Source organism: Crassostrea angulata, chromosome 7 (assembly GCF_025612915.1).
Source record: "Crassostrea angulata isolate pt1a10 chromosome 7, ASM2561291v2, whole genome shotgun sequence".
NCBI classification, from domain to species: Eukaryota; Metazoa; Mollusca; class Bivalvia; order Ostreida; family Ostreidae; genus Magallana; species Magallana angulata.
Window position 1 is genome coordinate 51,701,687 of NC_069117.1, and position 25,850 is coordinate 51,727,536.

At 34.1% G+C, this 25,850-nt stretch overlaps 2 protein-coding genes across 2 annotated transcripts in view; one reads left to right on the plus strand and one right to left on the minus strand.

Moving 5' to 3' along the window:
- LOC128156214 (FAD-dependent oxidoreductase domain-containing protein 1-like) overlaps window positions 1-25,850 on the minus strand; it is a 312,439-nt gene that overhangs the window by 278,408 nt on the left and 8,181 nt on the right. The gene's annotated exons all lie outside the window — the stretch shown is intronic.
- On the plus strand, window positions 6,753-23,857 carry LOC128156222 (tumor necrosis factor receptor superfamily member 27-like). The gene is made up of 8 exons (XM_052818281.1): window positions 6,753-6,837; window positions 11,615-11,791; window positions 12,949-13,154; window positions 13,275-13,324; window positions 17,820-17,942; window positions 18,980-19,025; window positions 19,603-19,919; window positions 20,238-23,857. Exons 2-8 carry the CDS (start codon window positions 11,624-11,626, stop codon window positions 20,537-20,539), a joined length of 1,212 nt encoding a protein of 403 aa, XP_052674241.1. The 5' UTR covers window positions 6,753-6,837; window positions 11,615-11,623; the 3' UTR covers window positions 20,540-23,857.

Below are 25,850 nucleotides of genomic sequence, written 5' to 3' on the forward strand. Positions count from 1 at the left end.
GACCCCCGGGGGTGGGGTGGGGCCACAATGGGGGATCGAAGTTTAACATAGGAATATATACAGTAAATCTTTAAAAATCTTCTTCTCAGAAACTAATTCGCCGGCAAAGCTGAAACTTGTGTGGAAGCATCCTCAGGTAGTGTAGATTCAAAGTTGTGAAAATCATGACCCCTGGGAATAGGTTGGGGCCATAATGGGGGATCGAAGTTTAACATATGATTATATACAGTAAATCTTTAAAAATCTTCTTCTCAGAAACTAATTAGCCAGGAAAGCTAAAACTTGTGTGGAAGCATCCTCAGGTAGTGTAGATTCAAATTTGTGAAAATCATGATCCCTGGGGGTAGGTTTGGGCCACAATGGGAGGTCGATGTTTTACATTGGAATAAACAGAGTTATTCTTTAAAAAATCTTCTTCTCAGAAACGAATCAGCCAGGAAAGCTGAAACTTGTGTGAAAGCATCCTCAGGTAGCTTAGATTCAAAGTTGTGAAAATAATGATCCCCAGGGGTAGGGTGGGACCACAATGGGGAGGGGGGGGGGTCAAAGTTTAACAAAGGAATATATAGGGTAAATCTTTAAAAATCTTCTCAGAAACTAATCAGCCAGATGATTCTTTATAATTGTTAAGACTTTGGCCCCAGGACAATTCTTTGGCCTCACGAGAAGGTTCAGAGTTTGATGTACGTTTATATCCCATATATAAACTATTGTTAGGGAGCTTTTCTAGAACTGCAATACTCAACATATGATATGACTATAAAATCATCCTGTTAGAAAAGGGACTAATGATTATAAACATAAGAATATCAGGGGAAAATGGATTTTATTTATACAGGATTTACATGAATTATTGTACATTGTCCAGATAGTTTGTATTATGACTCCATTGAGCTGATTTTATCATACCTATTGTTCCTCAGGTGAGCGATGTGGCCCATGGGCCTCTTGTTATCTTAAGTTTTAGAAATGTAAGTTAATTACATTTACAAAGATCACATTGATTGTAAAAGTAATGGGTTTTCCATCCAATTCCTCGTGAAATAATATTTTTAAGACCAATTTTGTTTTTAACCAGTAAAACAAGAATTTTGTTCATGGAGTTTATGGTCAGGAAAATACAAAAGATAATGGCCTGGTCCCAAGCTTTTCTTGGTATAACCAATAACTGGTCAAATTTTGTTACTATTTTCGAGATATTAAGGAAAGAAGATGTTGGGAGTCCCAAAATTATAAAGATTTGTGTAATCTGGGGAAATATCTCTATTTAGCTTTTGATAACCGCAACATTATTCCATAAATTGTTTTTTGTTATGCATGTAATTCTGTGTCTCTATTTCGTATCCTACACTGTATCATGCCAAATGTCTATAGATATCATTTTACTTATGTAATATGTTGTTCATAATGCCACAAGATGATTATATATTGAGCAAATAAAGAATGACTCTTGTATAGTCATTGAATTTGAACCTGATACTGAGCATGAAGCTGTAGATATGTTAAAGAGTGTTTTATATTTGAAACATTTGCAAAAACTCTTTATTAGCTTTACTTTTTTAAAACAAAGTAATGGTAATGGTAATGCATTACTTTACTCATGTAATGGTAATGTAATGCATTACTTCAAGAAAATCAAGTAATGGTAATGGTAATTTAATGCCCAAATTCATGAAGTAATGGTAATGTAATGCATTACTTTACAATGTAATTCGCCCCAAGCCTGGTTGGGACCAACCTTTATTTTGTATTGAAGATCTATATTTGAAAGTGCTAGATCAACTAAAGTAAAGAATTTATGAGAAATCAAATGAAAGTTATGTACAAACATTGCTCTTTTAGCCTTGAAAATAAATTCAAAGTCAAAAGAAAAAAATGAGGACATGTCAAATGATTTTCATGAAATCCATGTCAGTGAAAAAGATGGAATACCCTAGAAATACTCTGACTGTTGTCTTTTGTCAGTTATTCTAACTGTCTTGCATTTGCAAAAATCTTCCAATGAAACTGGTATGCACATAGTATAAAATTGTTTAAAATAATGATTGTTTTCATATCATTAAATCATTGAATAAATTGTTTTCATTTGTTTTGTATTGTATGTAGATGGCTCGGAACTCTTGTCAATGAATATATGAGACACTAGTATGATAAAAAAAAAACCGATCGTGGCCTTCACAAAGATCTTTAAGCTTGCTGGCAGAAATGAATTTGTGCAGAGATCTAGTAACTAGATTCATTGACTTAGATATCTACAACCTAGCGGCTAGACTAGCTGCTACGCTGCTGAAAGCAGCCCAGCTAGGACTCGCATAAAATACGTTATTGTGTACAAAGCATTACATTGGGTTACGCTTAATCTGATAGTCAATTTGTCAGACAAAAATTGTCAGATTAACCGATTATTATATTAACCGATTTAGCGTTTTATGGTTTTTGATTTTGGTATAGAATAAAATACATGTATAACTTCTTTCAAGACATGATTTATCAATAAAAAGATATAATCTGTGTGTCAATAGTTTGAAATGAAATAATTTACCTTGCATTAGCATTTGAGTCTTTATTTTGTTTGTAAGTGCTCAAAAGAAAATGTTCCTCTTTATTACGGTGGTTTCATAGTGGGGGGGATGCTTGGAGTACGTTCAATCACCAAAAGCATTGAAGCAGCTTGGTGTAGGAAAGATGGTTTCAACTGTTTTATCTTACCTTTGAGTATTATGAGGTGATCAAATACGGTCTAGCATGATCAAATCCAATAAAGCCCGAAGGGCTGTATAATAGATTGGATAACTTCCGAATTGACCGTATTTGTTCACATCATAATATTCAAAGAATAATTCTTTATTACTTATATTTATATAATTTTCAGCAACTTTACGATTAAATTTTTAAATATTCATTGATGAAAAGTATTGGACCATACATTACAAAATTGATGCGTAGTGTTATCGCAGACAAAGACACTGGAAAGTGTTAATAGAAATTATGAAGCTTGATAGAAAAACCACAAATACTTCTGTCCTTAAAAATTAAACACGGTGTTTGGCTTTAGGCTTTGATATATTCAACGTTGAAATATTTACATTTTAAATAAATACATTAAAAAAACACAAGTAAATAAAATAAATAAAATAAAATAACGTTTAAGCATATAACGCAAGCCTATGGGAGATCTTCCTCCATTATATATCTGATGGTATTGTGTGAAAGGCAGCACCTTCGTTTGTTTGTTTGGTTTTTTTTTTTTAATTTTTTGTGGTTTTTTTGTCCACTTTCGTGTTTGTGGGAGGAGTGCATAGTAAGTTGATTATTAACTCTTCTGATTAATGGTCAGTGCAATAAGAGCAGATGCACGTGTGTACTATAGTACGGCCTGTAAAATTCTGTAAATATACATTAAGAATATACAGGTAAATAAAATGTACTATCGGAAAAAAGAAACTGTGCATTATTTAATATATGAAAAAACATTTAAAAATTACAATGAACAAATTTTATTTTTTGTAATACTGTTAACACATGTATTCGTAACAACATAACACATTAATGTCAACGTCGAATAACGTCAATTTCTGCACACTCGAAAGTCACTGTTATTTGAAATTGAATTAACAAAATTAATAACGCGTGTGACCAACATTTGCGTTCATGCATGCTTGACAGCGACGCCTCATTGATGCCACTAAAGTGTTCAGAAATGCTCCAGATGTTGGTTAAAGCCTGGCCTAAATCAGCCAATGTCACTGGCTGATTTGGTAAACGGCGTAAACGTCTTTCCATTTCATCCCAGACGTGCTCGATCGGCGACAAATCGGGGGAAACAGCTGGCCAAGGCAAGACATCGACATTCTGTTGAACAAACAAGTCCCTGACTACACGTGCATGCAACGTGTGGCCTTGCGTTGTCTTGCTGCAGAGTGATGTGATTTTGATGTCTCTGTATGAAGGGTATCACATGACGCTGAATAATTTCATCTCGATAGCGTACGCCGGTGAGATTTCCATTGACAATTTGTAGATGGGTCCTTCCACGTGCTGATATTCCACACCACACCATAACGCTACCTCCACCAAATTGTCGACGTTGCACAACACAAGCGTCCTGGTAACCTCCCCAACGCGACGATACACCCTACAACGCCCGTCACTGCTATCCAAATAAAATCTGGATTCATCAGTGAACAGAATATTGGCCCAGTCCTGTATTCTGAATCGCAGATGTCGTGTTCACCACGCTAGTCTGGCGATACGATGACGTTGAGCAGTACTGGGCGCACCGCTGGACGTCTTGGTCTGATGTTGTTTTTTTTTGCGCAGACGATTACGCACAATTCTTGGACTAATTGGTCGAAGCCCTGGAATGCTACGGGCAGCAGTCAAACTTGCTGTCTGGAAACGAATTCTCAGATGCACAAGTCTAATGTTGTTGTCCTGTTGACGTGACGTCACACGAGGTCGCCCAGAGCGCGGTCGATCCTGGGTGTTGCCAGATTGTTGAAAACGTCTCCATAATGACTGGATGGTGTTCCGATGAACTCCAAAGTGTCTTTCTATAGTATTTTGTGGCATTCCAGCTTGCAGCATCCCAACAGCACGATTACGTTGGTTTTCGTTGAGTCGTGGCATGACATAGGGGTAAATTTCTAAACAAAAAAAGTTTTACAAAATCCTTTACAGTTCTTATTCCAAACAGTATTGGCCCGTAAAACTTGTGCGTACAAATTCTTCAATAAACAACAGGTGCTCACTAACCATGAAAAAGTCCGTGCATCTGGACGGTTACCATCCGATATTGTCAAAAACAATACATGTACCATTATCGATTGTTTTTTGAAGATGGGTGGATAAGGCGTGTAAAATGCCCATACGCGGTCGGACAGGCTACTAAAAAATCAAAGTATCAACAAATCTGATGGGTTTTTTTTAAATCATTTAAAACAATATATATTTAACGAATTATTGATTTGTAACCTGTAGGTATGTTCAATACTTGGAATATGTTGACTCAAACAGGCGTATACGTATCAAAACCTGCAAATATTGTCATTTTTTAGAACTTCAAGGCATTTTCTTTTATAGAGTGGGTCTGTGCTCCATATATTTCTCATAGTCTAATTAAGGTCTAATGGAAAACAAACCGATTTCAATCAAGAAAAACGTGGAGAGATGACCCACTATACATTAAATATATCATTTTGTATCCCAACAACTGAACGTATTTAAAAAATAGTACAAGTCCGGTAATTCGTGACCTTAGTCACACATAATATTTAAATAGCCACCATTGTTGTGTCTGAAATGGCTCAGTGGTTAGAGTACCTGGCATACGCTAACGGTATATATTTGGGGTTTTTATGTTACGGGTTCGATACCACCAAAATTTCCGACAATATTTTTTTTCTTATTTTTTGTTAAATATATTAAAAACTGACTATAGTTAGAAATTTTGCTTTCGCAAAGTTGTATTATAATATATTTGAATAGATTTAATTGGGGAAAATAAATTTAAAATTGTATTTCACTACTAAACCGAATGGGCATTTGCGCCATCTTATTCCCCCATCTTCTTTTATAAATACAAACAATAGATATAGAAAAATTATACTAAATCTATAATGCACAATTTCTTTATTCCGCTAGTATACGATGTTTATTGTAGACATAGGATTAATTAATGCCTCCTTAAAGAAGGCAACTAACGTTATTTCATGTAGGTTATGGTTACTGCCCTGTATGTGTGTTGTTGTGACGTGTGTACACCACACTTTTTAAAGTAAGATTTCTTTATGAAAATGCAATATTACGTATGCTCTGCATCTCTTTTAAGATATAACCAGAGTGGTTAATAAATAATTTATCAAAACTGGTTTGTAACCAAATCTTAAAGACATCATTCATGCATTTGAGTAAGTTTTGCATCAATACATGTATTATTTTTCATTCGATTTTAAGACATCAATTTTGCTTCTCTACCAGCATAATCCAAGGAACACAGGTTAATATAACTACAGGAAACATTTTGGGTTTTTGCTTCACGAAAATATTGCCGATTCAGTATCTACATGTAAGTCTGCTTATTGTATGCTCAGATGCTCAGATGCATCACACATTTGACTTGGGTGAGGATATTACAATTTAGTAATAATCGTCTAATAATACAGGACTTGCTTAAAAAACTTTAACCTGTGAGGTCCGGATGCCGACGCCGAGGCTAAAGCATAACTCCACACCCCCCCCCCCAATGTTTTAAATAATACAGTTCATTAAAAGTTTTCCTACTTTAAAGATGATTTTGATAACATAACACCTGTATTTTCATAACAAATCGTAATTATAAATGCCTTATTGATAATTCATTTTATCAGATTAATAATTTATTGTCAACTGTTGGTTAAATTGATTATTTGTTATACATTTCATACTGCTGCGTCCCTAAGCCACAAAAATCGTTATCACATACCGGTAGGTATTTATATATATTTTTGACCCGTTTTTTTTGTTGAAATAACTACAGTTTTATTCCAGAAGTCCTTCCCATTGTGTTATTAATTTTTTTTTAGAAGCGATAAATTAATGATAAATTAAATTTATACTTCAGTTTTAAAAAATCTCAAAAATGAAATCGTGAAGATGTTTGAAAAATTACAGAGATGTTTATTATAGAGTGTAGGCTTTAATCAACATTTCAATGTGAAATACTTTGGCGCTGTACTGTAAATAAGTCTTGTGATATCATTGACGTCACGGGTGAAGTCTATAGAGCTGCAGAGCGCAGGGAAAAGTACCATTGGACTTTCTTAGAGCCAAATAATTAGGATTCGAGGGTTTGCTAAGGTGAGATATCTATTGCAAAGAATTTTAAAGTCATTTGTAAACTTGATTCATGGGGATTTATGCAACATAACGGGGACGTTGAATCACAACTAAAAATAGCTTTCATACAGAGGAAGCTCTCCATAAACATTTGCCGACAGCATATCTTGTGTCAGTTATGACATCCTGATCATCAACATTTCTTAGTAATTTTTATTTGTGGTTTTTTTTTTACCTCCCAAACATAACTAGCGTTAATCCGCCAGTCAAGCACTGGTACGTTGCCGCCGAAATGTCATGTACATACGACAGTCTTTCCAGCGGGGAATCCCCCAAAATTTGTCAGTTTGTTTACATTTTGTTGTCGAACTTCAACAGTTAGGTGTCTGCATTAGAGACCCCTCCATAAAGATAGAGGGTTTGAACTCCCCAAACCCATACTGTATTCTAGACTTAGTTAGGACCACATGCATCGTTTTCAGAACTTACGTATTTAGCCTGGTGTTTTTTAGCTCACCTGAACCGAAGGTCTATACTCTGTCCCGAGTTTTTGCTTCTACCACTTTTTGCTTGATATTTCAATAATAGTAAATACCTTTGTGCTCAAACTACGTTCATCCACTAATATAAATAATGTCCATGCAGACTATCTGTTTTGAAACGCCCCCTCTACCGCTTCAATTTTCAATTTTGCATTGCAACAGCCATTAATAAGCCCGGATGATAACGTTAAAAAATTGCGCGATGTATTCCGAGTGTATTCCGAATGGGGAAAAGATTTAAACATTCCCCATTATAATCTCCGTAAGGAATCTGTTTTCATTCCTGTGAATTTTTCTGAGTGGAAAGGGATAATTGTTCAATGAAGATATCTTGGATATATTCCCTTTTAATGATTTCAACTGTATTTCTTTCACAGGTCTGTGTAATTTTATCAAAAATCATCAAAAGCGATGGAAGCAATAACTTGGGACAGACTATAGTGAGCTTTTCAGAATAATTATGAATATCGGTAGCTTTTAGCTATTAAAGAAGTGAGCCACCCGTGTGCATTGAATGCAGCTATAATGCCTTTTATGACAGTTATTGTGTTCACACAAGAGTGGATTCAACCAATTAAACAAATGTACACCAGGTGTAAAAGGTTGGGAAATCAGTATGAACAGGGTCACAATATTATAATTATTACTAATATATTTTTGATATGTATGTGTTGATTACAATCTCTGGAAAGAGGAAATTAAGAATGAATGAATGAAAATTATATCAGAATAACTAATAGGGATGGGACGATCCACCGATGCACCGGTGCACCGGTGCATCACGGTATTTATTTTGACGATATTTTGATCAACACATATACCATTAATACAACGATACCTAGGCGAACTTTTTTTTATTTTTATTTTTGGAGATGCGGTAATACATCGACATATTGAATAAATTTTTAACCCTTATTCATGTTTTCATTTAGTTGCAATGTACCTTGATATGTATCGTATCGCATCTCATGTATCGTGATATGTACCAAATCGGCCAAGTACAGTATCGTCCCAGCCCTAATAACTAACTAGATATACTTTGTTTAACCGCTATAAGATTGAGTGGAGATAACACTGCAAGCATCATCAGATAGTGTTGACTATAAATTGGTTAAACAGTGACCCCCATCCCCACTGGACCAATAATGGGGCCCCAAGAGGGCTTTAAAGTTCAACATAGAAATACATTAAGGAAAATATTTCTAAAAAATTTCATAAAAGAAATACAATGCTACATTAATTTTGTGATATTTATTCCAAGTAAGCATCCACTTGTCAAGGTCACAGTCCTTTCACTTTATAATTATTTATTGTTGACTTTATTCTCCAATTATTTTATTTCTGATAATATGTTAAGGCTTTGGATATTAAGATTGGTCAGTGGATGCATCTTAGGTCTTGCAATATGGTGTTCACCTTTTCTGTATTGTTTTCACAGAATTTGCGTATAAATAAGGTTGATCAGACCAACACCAGTGCATGTTTTTTGTGCTCAATAAATGCACAATTTTTACAATGGGTGGCACTGTAGCTCCCAGGTCGTTCATCCGAATTTTTCTCAGACCGGGAGCTACAGACCTGCAGCTATTACCCAGGTATGTTAAATAAAGTATACAAATATATAACAAAATATAATTTAAAAAAAACATTGGCCAGTCTATGCGAAAGACGTCGGACCTGACCGATGTGCAGCGCCTCTGGTCCGATGCATCATTTTTTACACCGGACCAGAATGTCCGATGTCTCAGTGTCCAGTTTTGAGCTTGACTAATTATACTTTTATCCTCCATCTTTTTAATTGCTGTCAGTTTTCTTTCCTCTCTTCTTAATGAAAACTGCAATAATTTAGGCTTTCTTTTAATTTTTTTTCTGCCATCCTGTCTCTGTTTAATCTAAATCCTAGGGGAGCTTAAAGCTGCTTGGCCTGATTTTCTGTCCCAAAAAATACACAGATTTCTTTTTTGCAATACAAAATTTCATAAAATATATGAACTTTCACCAAATAACGCCCTTCGATTCAATCTCTGTTTAAAGTCATAAGCATTTAAAATAGATAAATATAATTTCTCTTTGGGCAAACGGAAAAACAAAGAGGTGGTCTTAGCGCATGCGCAATGTATATGTACACAAAGATGCGGAAAATATGGATGTCACCGAAAAGAGAGGACATCCTCAAAGTTTAACAAATTCAACTCCTAGAATATTCATGCATTTAAATACATATACAACACAAAATCAATGTTTTTATTGCATCAAAAAAATATGCCTCAAAATCTGACCAAGCAGCTTTAATTTAAACTACTTATTCACAAGTTTATTTCTTCAAACATAACATTGACCGAGAGTTTAGTAAAAATAACTTGAACTTCGATCCTGATCAGATAATAGACGATAGCTGACCAGAATTTACTCAGTCACGAAATTTAAATTCACATACACAATATCTGGTTGCAAATTTCTCGGTCAGACAAAATTTGGTTTGGTCCTTTCTGTTCATTGATTACATAGGACTGAATGTCCTATGTGGTAAAAAAAACTTTCGCATAGACTGATGTTAAAAAATAAAATTGAATCATTGTGGCAAGATTTCTCTCTCTCTTTCTCTCTCCTAGGCCTATCTTCTCTCTCTCTCCCTCTCTTTCTCTCTCTCTCTCTGTCTCTCTCTTTAACTAAATAAGATTTTCTGTTTAGTATTGATACACGTAGCCGTTTTCAGAAAAAGGTAAAATATAAGGCATTTGATCATGATCTGAATTTTAATAACATTTTATTATATGAATGTGACAATAAACATTGTACATGTATGCACTTACAGTCTTTACAATAGGTAGACTGCCTGAGAATAAACACAAATTATTCATGGTTCAGACAGGTACATTGAAAATCAAAAGCACAGCACATTTAAAAAAGTTATCCTTGTGGATACACCAGTCCTGTGTATAAATATTACATAACTTAAACACTTTCTGTGCGTGACAGCACTGGTGCTCTGACCATGCACCAAGAGAATTATCAAATATGGAAGACCTCTCTCTCTTCTCTCATATTAGAAAATTGAAATGAAATTCACAAATTAAAACTTTCTTAATTTTGAAATCGCTGAGGAATAAATAATGCATAACAAATTATGTAAAGAAGGTTTTTACTAATGCACACAAACACACAAATCGCATGACTATATGATTCCTAAAGGATTTAATTTTTTACATTTCAATCAATCACATTTTTACCATTTTAAAAAATACAAATACCTGGTACATAAAGCCGGTGTTAATAAAGTGAGAAGCTGAACCGTGAGGATCTCATGCATGTTTTTACCCGAGTTACCTTTGCTAAAACGCGATCATTTACATGCGTAATCAGTGTTGACATTAGTGTAGTGAACATGTATTAAATCTTAGAAAAATCTTTTACCTAGCTTGCTCCCATTTAAATTTGAGGAAAAAATAATTCCATGGTTATGATGTCCATGAAGCTCTCTACCAAAACTGGGAAAATCATTGTCCCTGGGTGAGGGGTTCAGACCCTAAGGCAGGGCCAATGTGGCCATAAAATGAAAATGTATTAAATCTTAGGAAATCTTTTTCTACTAATGTATGATGATAATGTCTATGAATTAAGCCCTCTACCTAAATTGTGAATTCCTGAGTAAGGGGTGTACATGTAGGCCCTTGGGCAGGGCAGGTATGGCCATATAGTGAACAATTATGTACTTGCTAGTCTGATAGAAAATCTTCCTCTCTACTTCCACAGCAGGGGGAGATAAATAATCATTATGGTTATGATGTCCATAAAGCCCTTTACCTAAATTGTGAATTTCATAACCCTTAAGTTTACAGTATTTAGCTAGGGTACATGTATAAATAATCTGCGATTCCTCTGACTCTTGCCCCTCCCTTTTTTTTAAAAATAATTGATGTTTTCATACACTAAATGATAAAAAAAAAAAGGGGGGGGGGGGGTCAGCCACCGGAGTCTTGGATTAGGGTTTAGACTCCAAATAAAGCTTGAAATACAAACATGAGACTCTCTGACAGCTATATATACCTATGTTACTTAAGTGACTGTCAAGGTATGCATGTGGGCCTCTTGTTTTATTTTGTTTTATTTTTTATATATTAATAAAAAATTAAATGTTAAAGCTGATTTCAATAAAGATTGATATTGAATTTCAAAATCGTAAGGATTAAGTAAAATATGATGTAAAAGTGAGGGAATTGTAGTCTGATTGCAAAGTTTTTGTTTATCTTTTTCAGGAGAAAAAAATGTTGAGTTTCAAAGTGTTGATTCTTTTATTTATGGTCTGGAGCATCCAGGGGGTGGGAGGAAAGCCCATGTGTGATCCGGAGGACCATAAATATTATCACACCCAGGCTGACACATGTTTACAGTGTGAAGAGTGTCTCCAAGGAGAGGAGGCAATATCTTTAGAGGTAAACATTTGTTTTGTGCTATTTGAAGCAGTTAGTTGGAATTGAATATTACTACATGTATCCCTGAAGTATCTAAAGTTGAATTTGACTAAAGTGCAGTACATCATGTGTATATACCCACATTGTTAAATTGTATTTGAATTTGTGGGCGCCAATTTTTAAACAGGTTTGTGGAAAATTAATATTGTGGATTCACTTAAATGAATAACTTACGGATAAAGTTTCATAGCTTTTGAGAATCTAAAGTTTCTGCACACGGTCTGATATTGTATGAAGCCTAGTGCTAATACTCTGTAGTGGCATGTATATGCTTTCTTTTAAAACATGAATTCCACACTGATGTGTCTGAAAAGGCAACTGACACTCACTGGTACATGTATTTTGCCTTCTTTATCTTACTTAAGGTCGGTAGCGGGTTTAAAATTTTGGCCCTCTGCGCAGGGTATTGCACATTACTGTTGTAAAACACAAATTTAAAGTAAAATGTTCAATGATACAGGTTATCATGTAACGTTTTTATTTCAGAAAAATTACTTATCAAAAAATTATTTTAAGTGAAATGAATCGTCAGAAGTATTTTAATTTTTTCGCCGCTTCTTTAAAATCGACGTTATTGTCGTCGGAGTCAACGTCTTAGGATGACGTCAGTTGATACTCTGACGTAACAATTGACAAAAATTAACATCGTGCATTTTCTACAACAGCGTCAATAATTAAAATCAAAACTATAATTTGCTAAATAAAAACATATACGCGACCCGTCTACGTTCTGTGTGAGTGGAAATGTATTTTTTCTTCTAATACAAATAAAATTAAATTTGATTCGTAAACCTTTTCTTTTATACAATTCTATAATGTACAGTTGCTGGCACGGCACGTTTATAGGATCAAACTATGAGGACGGATAGCCTAAAAACCATCCGATCAATTTCGTTTTAATTTGGCAAACAGTTTACTTATACGTTAACCTTCCATAGCTGAAAATTTAAAGAAAATCGTATGTTTGTAATTTTTTAAATATGAAATGAAAACCCTCATTTTCCTGTATACATAATCCTATATAAAATGTCGGTGATGAATCGGACAGTTTGTTGTTATTTAAAAAAATGCAATTGATATTATGCAATAGATAGATCATTTTTGCAATTATTTTGTAGGACTGGAACATTGAACATTCAGATCCAGAGAAAGGTCCCACAGAATGCAGACTTTGTCGGAAATGTCAGTCGGGGACCTACAGTGATAAACGGTCCTATAAGTGTGAACCCTGCAGGAACTGTACGCTGTACAACCAGTACCAGGTCAGTCAGTGTACAGCAACTAGTGACACTGTATGTGATGGAGTCAGACCAACTACCCCCAGGTTTGTAGCGTACTGTAAAGCGTTGTTTAGTATTATTTTATTGTAATTAATTCACAAGCAATATGTCTCAGTTAAATGTTCAGCATGATGAATTTATGATATATTTTTATTCTACTTCAGACAAAATATCACGAAAACTACAAAACTAGATCCAGAAAAACAACATGAAAGCAAGTTTTGATTTTCATACACTTAAAAAAATTCTTTAAACATCTAAAAACAATTCAATTTTCAGTAATTTTTCTCAAAACTATATACCCGGTGTCATATAATATTTTGATACCGCGAAATATTGAACCAGGGTTCAATATATTATGCGATATTATGAACCCGGGTTCAAAATATCGCTGCCATATATTGAACCCCCCAATAAAATATTGAACCCCGGGATCAAAATATTATGGCCGCGATATTTTGAAACCCTCTCGAATTTTCATTGCTCTTGGAGAGGGGGGTTCAAAATATTATGGCCGCGATATATTGAACCCCATACTGTTTCCAATTTCCTTTGGAGAGGGGGTTCAAAATATTATGACCGCGATATACTAGTATTGAACCCCCTACCTATTTCCAATTCCTCTTGGAGAGGGGGTTCAAAATATTATGGCTGCAATATTTTGAACCCCCTACCTATTTCCAATTCCATTGGAGAGGGGGTTCAAAATATTATGGCCGCGATATTTTGAATCCCCCTCTATTTTTTTTTGCTATTGGAGAGGGGGTTCAAAATATTATTGTTTCCAATTCCCTTTGGAGAGGGGGTTCAAAATATTATGGCTGCGATATATTGAACCCCCTACCTATTTTCAATTCCCATTGGAGAGGGGGTTCAAAATATTATGGCTGCGATATATTGAACCCCCCTCAATTTTTCATTTCTATTAGAGAAGGGGTTCAAATATTCCCTTTGGAGAGGGGGTTCAAAATATTATGGCTGCAATATATTGAACCCCCTACCTATTCCCAATTTCTATTGGAGAGGGGTTTCAAAATATTATGGCTGCGATATTTTGAATCCCCCTCTATTTTTTATTGCTATTCGAGAGGGGGTTTAAAATATTATGGCTGCGATATATTGAACCCCCTACCTATTTCCGATTCCCATTGGAGAGGGGGTTCAAAATATTATGGCCGCGATATTTTGAACACCCCTCCATTTTCATTGCTTTTGGAGAGGGGCTTCAAAATATTATTGCTGCGATATATTGAACCCCCTATCTATTTCCAATTCCCATTGGAGAGGGGGTTCAAAATATTATGGTTGCGATATATTGAACCCCCTACTGTTTTCAATTTCCTTTGGAGAGGGGGTTCAAAATATTATGGCTGCGATATTTTGAACCTCCCTCAATTTTTATTGCTATTGGAGAAGGGGTTCAAAATATTATGGCTGCGATATATTGAACCCCCTACTTATTTCCAATTCCCTTTGGAGAGAGGGTTCAAAATATTATGGCTGCGATATTTTGAACCCCCCTCAATTTTTCATTGCTATTGGAGAGGGGGTTCAAAGTATTATGGCTGCGATATATTGAACCCCCTACCTATTTCCAATTCCCATTTGAGGGGGGTTCAAAATATTATGGCCGCGATATATTGAACCCCCTACTTATTTCCAATTCCCTTTGGAGAGGGGGTTCAAAATATTATGGCTGCGATATATTGAACCCCCTACCTATTTCCAATTCCCATTGGAGAGGGGGTTCAAAATATTATGGCCGCAACATTTTGAACCCACCTCTATTTTTTATTGCTATTGGAGAAGGGGTTAAAAATATTATGGCTGCGATAATGAACCCCCTACTTATTTCCAATTCCCTTTGGAGAGGGGGTTCAAAATATTATGGCTGTGATATTTTGAACCCCCCTCAATTTTTCATTGCTTTTGGAGAGGGGGTTCAAAATATTATTGCTGCGATATATTGAACCCCCTACCTATTTCCAATTCCCATTGGAGAGGGGGTTCAAAATATTATGGCAGCGATATATTGAACCCCCTACTTATTTCCAATTCCCTTTGGAGAGGGGGTTCAAAATATTATGGCTGCGATATTTTGAACCCCCCTCAATTTTTCATTGCTATTGGAGAGGGGGTTCAAAGTATTATGGCTGCGATATATTGAACCCCCTACCTATTTCCAATTCCCATTTGAGAGGGGGTTCAAAATATTATGGCCGCGATATATTGAACCCCCTACTTATTTCCAATTCCCTTTGGAGAGGGGGTTCAAAATATTATGGCTGCGATATATTGAACCCCCTACCTATTTCCAATTCCCATTGGAGAGGGGGTTCAAAATATTATGGCCGCAACATTTTGAACCCCCCTCTATTTTTTATTGCTATTGGAGAAGGGGTTCAAAATATTATGGCTGCGATAATGAACCCCCTACTTATTTCCAATTCCCTTTGGAGAGGGGGTTCAAAATATTATGGCCGCGATATTTTGAACACCCCTCCATTTTTCATTGCTTTTGGAGAGGGGGTTCAAAATATTATGGCTGCGATATATTGAAAACCCTTCTTATCATGGTACTCTTCCAAGTCCATGGCAGATGCGGTCACAAATGAATTGATCAGTAGAAACTCACAATTCCCAAATTGTATTACATAACAGGGATATTATACAGGCTGAAGTCAGCTATGAAGGGAGCCAATTAATGTTTACCTAGCTACCACCGGTGTGTACGCAGTACACAGGTGTTAGCCCCCTTTTCTCCCACCTGGGGACTACCATTTAGAGTAACCTCCAAGGATACCCTATTTTCTTGGTAACAAAAAGAATCACCAAAAACAATATGATTTTCATTCATAATATGTTTTATTACAGACTGACAATAAAAGCACAATTATACCCCCCCCCCCCCCCTCCCATCTACCCCCCCCCCCCCCCAAAAAAAAAAATTGAATTCTGTATATGCATGAAGAAAAGATTTGGGGGGGGGGGGGTCAAAAGCAATAAAAGAAGGGGGGGCATTATTATTTATAATTAAATTTCACGGCCATTAAATTTTGAAACCCCTAGATCTCCAATAGCCAGTGATAAGAAGGGTTTTCAATATATCGCAGCCATAAAATTATGAACCCCTCTCCAATGGGAATTGGGAATAGGTATGGGGTTCAAAATATCGCTGCCATAATATTTTGAAACCCCTCTCAAATAGAAATTGGAAATAGGTTGGGGGTTCAATATATCGCGGCCATAATATTTTGAACCCCCTCTCAATTAGCAATGAAAAATAGAGGGGGGTTCAAAATATCGCTGCCATAATATTTTGAAACCCCTCTCCAATGGAAATTGGAAATAGGTTGGGGGTTCAATATATCGCGGCCATAATATTTTGAACCCCCTCTCAAATAGCAATGAAAAATAGAGGGGGATTCAATATATCGCGGCCATAATATTGTGAACCCCCTATCCAATGGGAATTGGAAAAAGGTAGGGGGTTCAATATATCGCAGCCATAATATTTTGAACCCCCTCTCCAATACCAATGAAAAATAGAGGGGGGTTCAAAATATCGCGGCCATAATATTTTGAAACCCCTCTCCAATGGGAATTGGAAAATATGTAGGGGGTTCAATATATCGCAGCCATAACATTTTGAACCTCCTCTCCAAAAGCAATGAAAAATAGAGGGGGTTCAATATATCCCTGCCATAATATTTTGAACCCCCTCTCCAAAGGGAATTGGAAAAAGGTAGGGGGTTCAATATATCGCAGCCATAATATTTTGAACCACCTCTCCAATACCAATGAAAAATAGAGGGGGGTTCAAAATATTGTGGCCATAATATTTTGAACCCCCCAATCAAATGGGAATTGGAAAAAGGTAGGGGGTTCAATGTAACGCGGCCATAATATTTTGAACCCCCTCTCCAATACCAATGAAAAATAGAGGGGGGTTCAAAATATCGCGGCCATTATATTTTGAACCCCCTATCCAATGGGAATTGGAAAAAGGTAGGGGGTTCAATATATCGCAGCCATAATATTTTGAACCCCCTCTCCAATACCCATAGAGGGGGGTTCAAAATATCGCGGCCATAATATTTTGAACCCCCTATCCAATGGGAATTGGAAAAAGGTAGGGGGTTTAATATATCGCAGCCATTATATTTTGAACCCCCATTTCCAATACCAATGAAAAATAGAGGGGGGTTCAATATATCGCGGCCATAATATTTTGAACCCCCTCTCCAATGGGAATTGGAAAAAGGTAGGGGGTTCAAAATATCGTGTCCATAATATTTTGAACCCCCTCTCCAATACCAATGAAAAATAGAGTGGGGTTCAAAATATCGCGGCCATAAAATATTGAACCTGGGTTCAATATTTTATGGGGGGGTTCAATATATCGCAGCGATATTTTGAACCCGGGTTCAATATATCGCGGGGTTCAAAATATTATATGACACCGGTATATAGGTAGTGAATAGAAAAAAATAAGAATGTGCTCAAATTTCTCTTAATTATTATCTACCCGTAATGACTTTTTCTTATAAATTACCGGTACATAGAATTATTCCTTTATTGGCTATTTAAAATACAACATGCTTTATGATAATTTCATTTGAATGTTGTCAGGCCAGCTTAATTGCTCAGTTAAATGATGGTGTATATTGAAAATTTAAGAAAATGAATTATTTCCTTGACGTTTGCAGATGATGATGACTCTAATGACAGCATAACTATTACTGGGATGATTTGTACCACTGTGTTCGTCCTTATACTTATCTTGTTTGTGTATTTATCATTAAGGAAATTCTGCTGTAATAAAGAAAATGGTAAGTCTTTTTCTAAGCTGCAAGCATATAGTTAATATTATTTTCTAATCACCCTTGGCCTCTCAGGCAACGTACTATCTGTCACTCTGTCTGACTCTTCTCAAGAATGATATAAAAAATTATAGTCATCCTATGATAGTTTATACTTTTATATTGTTTTGTTTAATAGTATATTCACATGAGATAAATCTTTATAGATCAATCGTCAGTAATTGAAATATTAGAGAGGTTGGGATTTAAAACGTGTACGGGTACGTGTGTTAAAACTACACGTACATGTACACGTTTTTGTAATTTATCAGTTGGGATTTCTTAACTTGTAGGATATAAACCTGTACGTAAATCGATGCAGTTTTGTGACATGAATTTATTTAGTTAGTTCCAAATAAATGATAAATTTCTTATCAATTTTCATGCAAATGAAGTTTAAAAATCTATATAATGTATCACAAGAATACATTCACTCATCAATAAGATTTTATTTATTGTAAAAAGCTACACATTTGTACTTACGTGTAGACGACACTCTACAAGTTTAGAGAACGTGTAGAAACCATGTCATCACAAAAACTGATGACATAATACGCGAAGAATTTAGTTGATTCCCCTAGTTCACGTACACGTACCCGTACACGTTTGAAATCTCAACCTCTGTATTAGCTCATCTTTCCTCTATCTGCATGGACCTTAATTTTCATGTACAATTAGACATATGTCTACTGTTTTTAAATAAAGCAAGTGTCATACTAAAAATACAGTAGGTCGTACAGTGGTTGTATCAGTAATTGAACAATTCCCATGTAATTCATAGTTACTTAAAACGGAGATCAAAGCATAGATGGTCTTAGTTTCCAACATTTACACAATTTGTTAAGCTTGCATGGTTCTTTCTATGCAAATCAAGAGTACATAAATGTCAGTAATCTTTGAGGAGATTTTGCAAAAGATATCTTTTATTTGTATCTTTTATAGTTATATTTATTGTGCAGCTTAAAAAATTAAAATTGAAATATTTGTTTTTCAATTTATTTAATCAGAGAGAAAAGTGGATTCTGAAGTGATAAAGTCCACATCAAGTGACCTGTAAGTACATGTACCAGTATTATTCTTTTATACTTTTATGACTTACACAATTAAATCACTCAGGTTACCTTTTTACAAGTTAATTGAATATTTTATGACTATTATATTTTATGATACTACCAAGCCAATTTGGAATTTACTATTGAAGATTTTTTTTTAATTCTTATGCTAAACTTCCTAAATATTGTCATCTTCATATTTAGCTACCGTAAATTGACTAAATTCCTTATTAAATGCAAGGAATTAATTGCCTCATAAAATCGCGAGAAGCAGTCCTCACAGATTATAAAATCTTGCTCTTATTTTTCAGACTGTTTTGAACTATATGAATCAAAACAAAAAGTTGGTGCTCACAATTTTATATTCTCGCGATTTGGGGCAAAACAGAGGAATCGCGAGATTAAGTACTCACGTAAAATAAGGAATTTACAGTACATTGTATTAATAAATTACACTGCGATATGATCGATTTAAAGGTTCTCATTTGAAATATGCATTAGTAGGAGATTGGTATGAAATTATCAATTTGTGTGATAAAGCCTGCTGCTGATTTCAAAGTAAATGTTTCACGTTTTAGTAGCAAGGATGTTAAGATTGATATGGAATTGGATTTACAACCTCTGCTTCAAAAGAGCTGTGAATCTCAGTTTGAGAAAAAACCTATTGAGCTTCAAACGCTTGGAGCAAATCCAGATGAAATGGATCTTCTGCATGATACCTGCAGCTCTAACAACAAGACCAAACAAGGGGATCTGGAAACAGATGGACCTCCAGAAATCTCTCCCACTAAGATTCAAAAGGAAGGACAGTTGTCTAACCTAAATGATGAAAGGTTGAAGACAGATAGCCCTCAGGAACTACCACAGGATCATCCAATGCCAGCTACTGCCCAAAGTAAAATTTCATTTCTAAAATTTTATCAAGGAGGAATATGCCATTCCAAAATCTCCTTAAATGGGTCTTTATATAGAGTAAATCTTTCAAAATTAGATTAATTTTTTGAAAAATATTTCATTAATTCATTAGTGCATTTGATTCATTTCAATTCATTAGTACCAGACATAGCTAAACCTAACAATTATTGGGAATCGATGAAGCAATTTTTTTTTTTCTAAATCTTGATGAAATTCATTCTTCATAAAATAATTTAGTGATATCATATTTGTAGAGCTTTTTAAAATGCACAATGACACTTTTTTTTTGGCTTTTTAGCAAACTCTAGACTTACAGAAGGCAATCTATGGACTATATCCAAAGAACTCGTTTCTGGACACCTCTTCCTTGCAGTGGCCAGAGACTTTAAGATGGAGGAAGCCGACATAGAAGCCGTGAAGATTGACAACGAAAAGTATAGCAATGTCAGAGAGACCTCTTACCAGATGCTTCTGCTGATTACAAAAAAAAGGGGGAAGATAACTTTTCATGAGTTAAAAAACTCATTGCAGAAACATGATCGGAAAGTATATGAAAAAGTTCTCATTGCTTTAGATCAGGCTGGCTCAAATGAGCCATAGTGCACAATGTATGCATTATGTTAACGTTGTATGGCAGTTCTGAGGATATGTTCTGATTTTGTTTTACCGGTGTTAACGTTTTTGACTTCAGAGAACAAATTAACTGTTTATTACCGTAGTTTGAAATTTCTTGTACATTGTTAGACACATTAGAGTATCTTATTCTATACGCTTGGTTCTTAATTAATTTTTAGATTGTAAAAGTGATATACATGTAGTTTTATGTGTAGATTTGGATTTGCTGCTTCAACAGATAATATTGTAAGATATATGATTAATGCACAAGTGTAATCAATGTCAATTAGTTATACTAACAATTTTTTTATGCTTTGTTATTTGTGAATGTCTTTATTCATGTACATGTCAGGTACAGTTTTTGCTTTATATTATAAGGACTCTGCTAGGTCAAAATGAATTAACCTAGGAATTTATTTTCCAAATTCTGAAATGTTAAAAAATTATTAAAATTTTGGAAAACAATTTTATGAGTGTCAGAGAATTCAAGCAGTCACTTTTAATTTTGCATTATGAAGATAAAACTATGTACCTGTATTACAATAACATGTCTTTTCTTTGACTGCATACTGGTATCTATGAGTAAATATGATTTGTAGCCAAATTCACTACTTAAAATCCTATCTAAGACCATATAAGATTTAGCAAGTTTAGGCAAAGTGAATTTTATTCTTCTTCTAATGTAACATGCAATTATTAAACTTGCTGTCTTTTTTTTTTGGACCAATTTAAAAAATTTTAAAGAAAAAAAACCCAACATGACTATAATATATATGAAAAAATTACTTAAGTTATACTTGGCAGGGTCCTTGCATGTAACTGTCTTTGTATTTGTCGACATTTAATGTGAACTACGCCAAGCACGTTGTGTGCTATAGGGTAAAAAGTTGGTCCATTAAATGAAGAGAATTACTGGTATGATTTCAATAATTTGTCTACATGCGTAGTACAATTATTGGGAATCATTAGGGTCAACCCCTTTTGTGACGATATAGACATTTCATTATGGAGGAGTATATCATACTACTTCATTGTTGCGATTTTGTAATCCATTAAGGGGTAAACCCCTTTATTCTGATGAAATGAAGTTTCTCAGTTCAAATAGTACAGATACATGTATGTTGATTCTAGAGCAAGGGTCTAATTTGAAGTGAGAATTGTTTGATTTATTTGCCCGATCTGGGATAGTTATGTATATATATTATGTTGATTTGTTACAAGATAGTGAAATGAATGGATGTTGAGTTGACAGTTTGCTTTGTTCAATATTACTGGTAGATGTGTTTAATATGCATGGAAAGCTGAGGACATTTCCTAATTTTAAAGGCATTTGTTTTTGCTTGAAGGACTTATGTAATTTTTTAATGGCATATGGAATTTTAATGAAATGATATATAATCTTTTATTGCATTAAATTTTAGAAAGTATGTTGTTAAGGTTACCCTTAACAGTGTACACATACAATATGGTGCATTTTTATAGGGGGATTATATTCACTTGTATTTTAAAGCAGTTTATATGTATTGTTGAAGCTAGGATTGATATCAGAATTGTTTGCAATGATGTACTGTTGGTTTTGAACCTGTTATCTAATATGTGCCATAGACAAAGGTGCTCAGAATGTAGTCTGACTCAATGTCAGGAATATTTCTATCAATTAAATGGCTAGAGCTGGTGTCTCAAACCACCTTAAAACATAATTAGTGTACATCACAAAATTTACAAAACTGGAGTGAACCTGTAACCTTTTTGCTTGTGTCCAACATTTTTTTACAATGTAAAAAGTTTTCTTCTAGCAAACAATATCGGATGTTATATCCACATATTTTGCTATGTCAAAGCAGGCATGATAAAAGCTAAATGGTAAAATTAGATCATTACAACAAAAAAAAAACACTAAGAATTTTAAACAATTTTCAGAAATAAAACTTATATTTACTGGTCTGGTGCCAAAAAGTTACACTAGCTGACACAGTTTTGGTCTGAAATAAATGATAATGCTACTAGAACTAGATTACAGTCAATTATGATTAATTAAATATTTTTGAAAAGGTAAAATAGAATGAATACTATTTCAGATTTAAATTGTGGAGATTTAATATCATGTTAATGTTTAAAGAAACTAGCTACAAACAAACAAATATTGATAGATTAATTTGTTAAGCAGTCTATAAAACAAATTCTGTGTTCTATATTTATATGTGGCCTAGTGTAAACATTGCAAATTTTGATTAAAAATGACAAAAATGTGAGAGGTGTAAATGTAAAAAAAACTTAAGATAATTTGAATAAGCCTATTCCTCAGTGGTAAATATAACAATTACAAAAATTAAAGGAACTACTGCATATGATTGTTCCCCTTTGGGTGGTCAATGTGCAATACATATTACCTTCTTTAAAAAAAAAAGAATTGGATCTTTTATAGAATTAAATTTTATAATTTGTGTATTTAAATGCTGTAGTTGATTTGTTTATTGGATTCAGACAGTATTTGTAAATTATTAGTTTCTTTATAGCTGTGAGCAAATATAGCGCCATTCTTTTTAATCAGCCAAGCTTATGAATATATGAAATGAACATGCTTGTTCTTCTATTCTTATTATTGTTTTTTTAGTAAAGTGTGTGTTAATTATTAGCATTAATATGATTAATGTGTGTTCAAGGTTTTAAACTGTTGTGTCTTTTTTCATAGTTGAACTATAGTTAAATTATAAACTATAAATTATTATATTACAATTCACCAAACTTTTTGTTTACCTATTACACGTATTTTTGGTACCTGCTGTATAATAAGTGAAAACTAGAAACTATATCACATGGGTCTTCCGTCTTAGACCAGTAATATAAGGTGATACCATCAGTTAAGAAGACATTTTTTGTTTCACCCTGACCAAAATTGTTTTTGGCATTATTACTAATCATAAAAAAGGTTTGGTCCCATTAGCTTTTCTTCATATATAATAATCATTGTCCAGAACTGTTCAGAATGTACATGTTTATATTTTTCGAGATATTAAGGAAAGAATATATTGGGATCCTTATACATTATATAGAGGTCATTCTTAGAAAACATTAACTGTAATTTATAATGTCAATGATTTTTTTTTAGAAATTTAGAAATTTCATGGAAATCAATCAAGTTCATTCGTTCTTTTTGGTTATTTTTTTTTTTAATAATTTTACAATTTAGACGGAAGACCCTATTTAAAAATATTTGTTTCAGTATGTTTGCGTCTCTGCATATTAAATCTTGTACACTGTCATAGACTTTCAAAATAAAACTGTTGTGCACCTACTATAGAATGTTTTGTTTGAGGTTATATCTTTTTAAATCACCATTTTGTTGTGCGTTATGGTAAGTGTGCAACACTGACCCAACTTAACTAACATTGCATGGCACTGTTTAAAGTATAATCAATGTTTGACAAACATAGGGTACTGTAATCAACTATTATTCCACGTTGGTCAGTTTTCGACAGAAACGGAGACCACAAATTAAGATATTCAGTACGATTAAATACACGAGTTTCTAATGAATCGTATTAAAAATATCTTAAAAGCACGTACAATTGTAAGACAGAAAAATAATGAGTTAAATTCAGGATTTTGAAATGTTGAGCGAAGTTGTGTTGGAATGTCCTTTCTCGTTCAAAAAAGAATTTTTATCGTAACAATGATTTATAAAGGTTGATTAATACGGCGGTTGGTGTTTTTCCGTAATCTGAAAAGTTGAATTTTGAAAACATATTTAACACGTATGCGCACTCAATTTCATATTCAAAATTTCATTTCTATGACGATTTTGGTATGGCAGACCATTCTTAACACTTCAAAAACAGACGGTTTTTGCAGATTTTTTGTTGTTTTTCTTAACATTTATTTTGTAATTTTGCCGATCATTTTTAAATTCGGAAACTTATAAATCGGGGACTTGGCATCGTTTTTGAAAGGAGGCAGACTTGTCAAAAATCTTGACAAGCCAAAAAAAAATTATAATAACATAATAAATACATTTTAATCGCCATATCTTCAAAATTCTATTCCGTGTAAAGAGCGAGAGCCACGAACCATTGAAACTGGCCTTTACTTATCAAAAATCAAAACAAAACAAACAAAATAAAAAAAAGGACAAAAAAAAACTTCACCATAATTATATTGACTAATAAAAGCTAGTGTAGTCGACAATCATTGAAAAGTACCGGTAGTTAGTCTTTAGTTAAAATTAAACCCAAAAAAAAGAAGACAAAAAACACTTTACCATAATTATATTGACTAAAGCTAGTGTAGTCGACAATCATTGTAAAGTACCGGTAGTTAGTCTTAGTTAAGCATGAGTTGGTTTTGATAGTATACACCAAAGAAAACCCAAAAATATCTTGGGAACCTTTGGTTTAAAGAATTTTAAAAAGTACCCTTCTATAGATTTGTATTTATTCAACAAAATTGATTTTTGAATCAAAACAATCTGAGTTTCTGCGGTTTGCTATTCGAAAGTACTTTTTAGCTCACCTGATTCGAAGGCTCAAATGAACTTTTCTTGTCAAAATTTGTCCGTTGTCTTTCGTCGTCGTCGTTGGCGTTGTTGTAAACTTTTCACATTTTCACCTTCTCCAGAACCACAAAGTCAATTTCAACTAAACATCCTTAGAAGAGCTTTCAAGTTTGATCAAACGAAGGGCCAGTTTCGCAATTATCTCCCTTTTAAAAGGGGATTTGCCCTTTATTTTAACAATTTAGAATCACCTTCACATAAACATGCTTTGCACTATTTTGATTAAATTTGGCCCAGTGGTTTTAGACAGCAAGTCAAAAATGTGAAAGTTAACTATTTAAACTGACGGACGGATAGATGACGGACAACAGGTGATCAGAAAAGCTCACTTGAATTTTCGGTTCAGGTGAGCTTAAATCTTGAATTTACACTACCTGATGATGCTTCCACACAAATATCAGCTTTATAATTTCTCACGGGCGAGATGGTTTTTGAGAAAAAGTTTTTAAAAGAAATATACCAACACGTTTTCAATTCTATTCTAAATTATACAGTGTATCCGGTTTAACAGGGACCTGTAATTTTATATTAAAAGCCCATCTTTAACTCCATAGAGACAATGGACATTTCATAACGATAAAAGGAAATTTAAATTTCCCTCCAATCTATTGTTTTCCTTGACAACATTCGTGAGCGGAACTATTTTCTTTTAAAAAAGAAATACTGCATATTTCAATTAACAAAGCTAAAATAGTTTAAATTTTACTTATAAGAGTAAAATGATATCATTTTATGGATATATTT

What these genes read in the sequence shown, in the direction of transcription:
- LOC128156222 (XM_052818281.1), top strand. Translation starts at nt 11,624, where the DNA reads ATGTTGAGTTTCAAAGTGTTGATTCTTTTATTTATGGTCTGGAGCATC. An exon ending in AGGAGGCAATATCTTTAGAG is followed by an intron (nt 11,792 to 12,948) that starts GTAAACATTTGT and finishes ATTATTTTGTAG; the next exon opens with GACTGGAACATTGAACATTC. An exon ending in AAGTCCACATCAAGTGACCT is followed by an intron (nt 19,026 to 19,602) that starts GTAAGTACATGT and finishes TTCACGTTTTAG; the next exon opens with TAGCAAGGATGTTAAGATTG.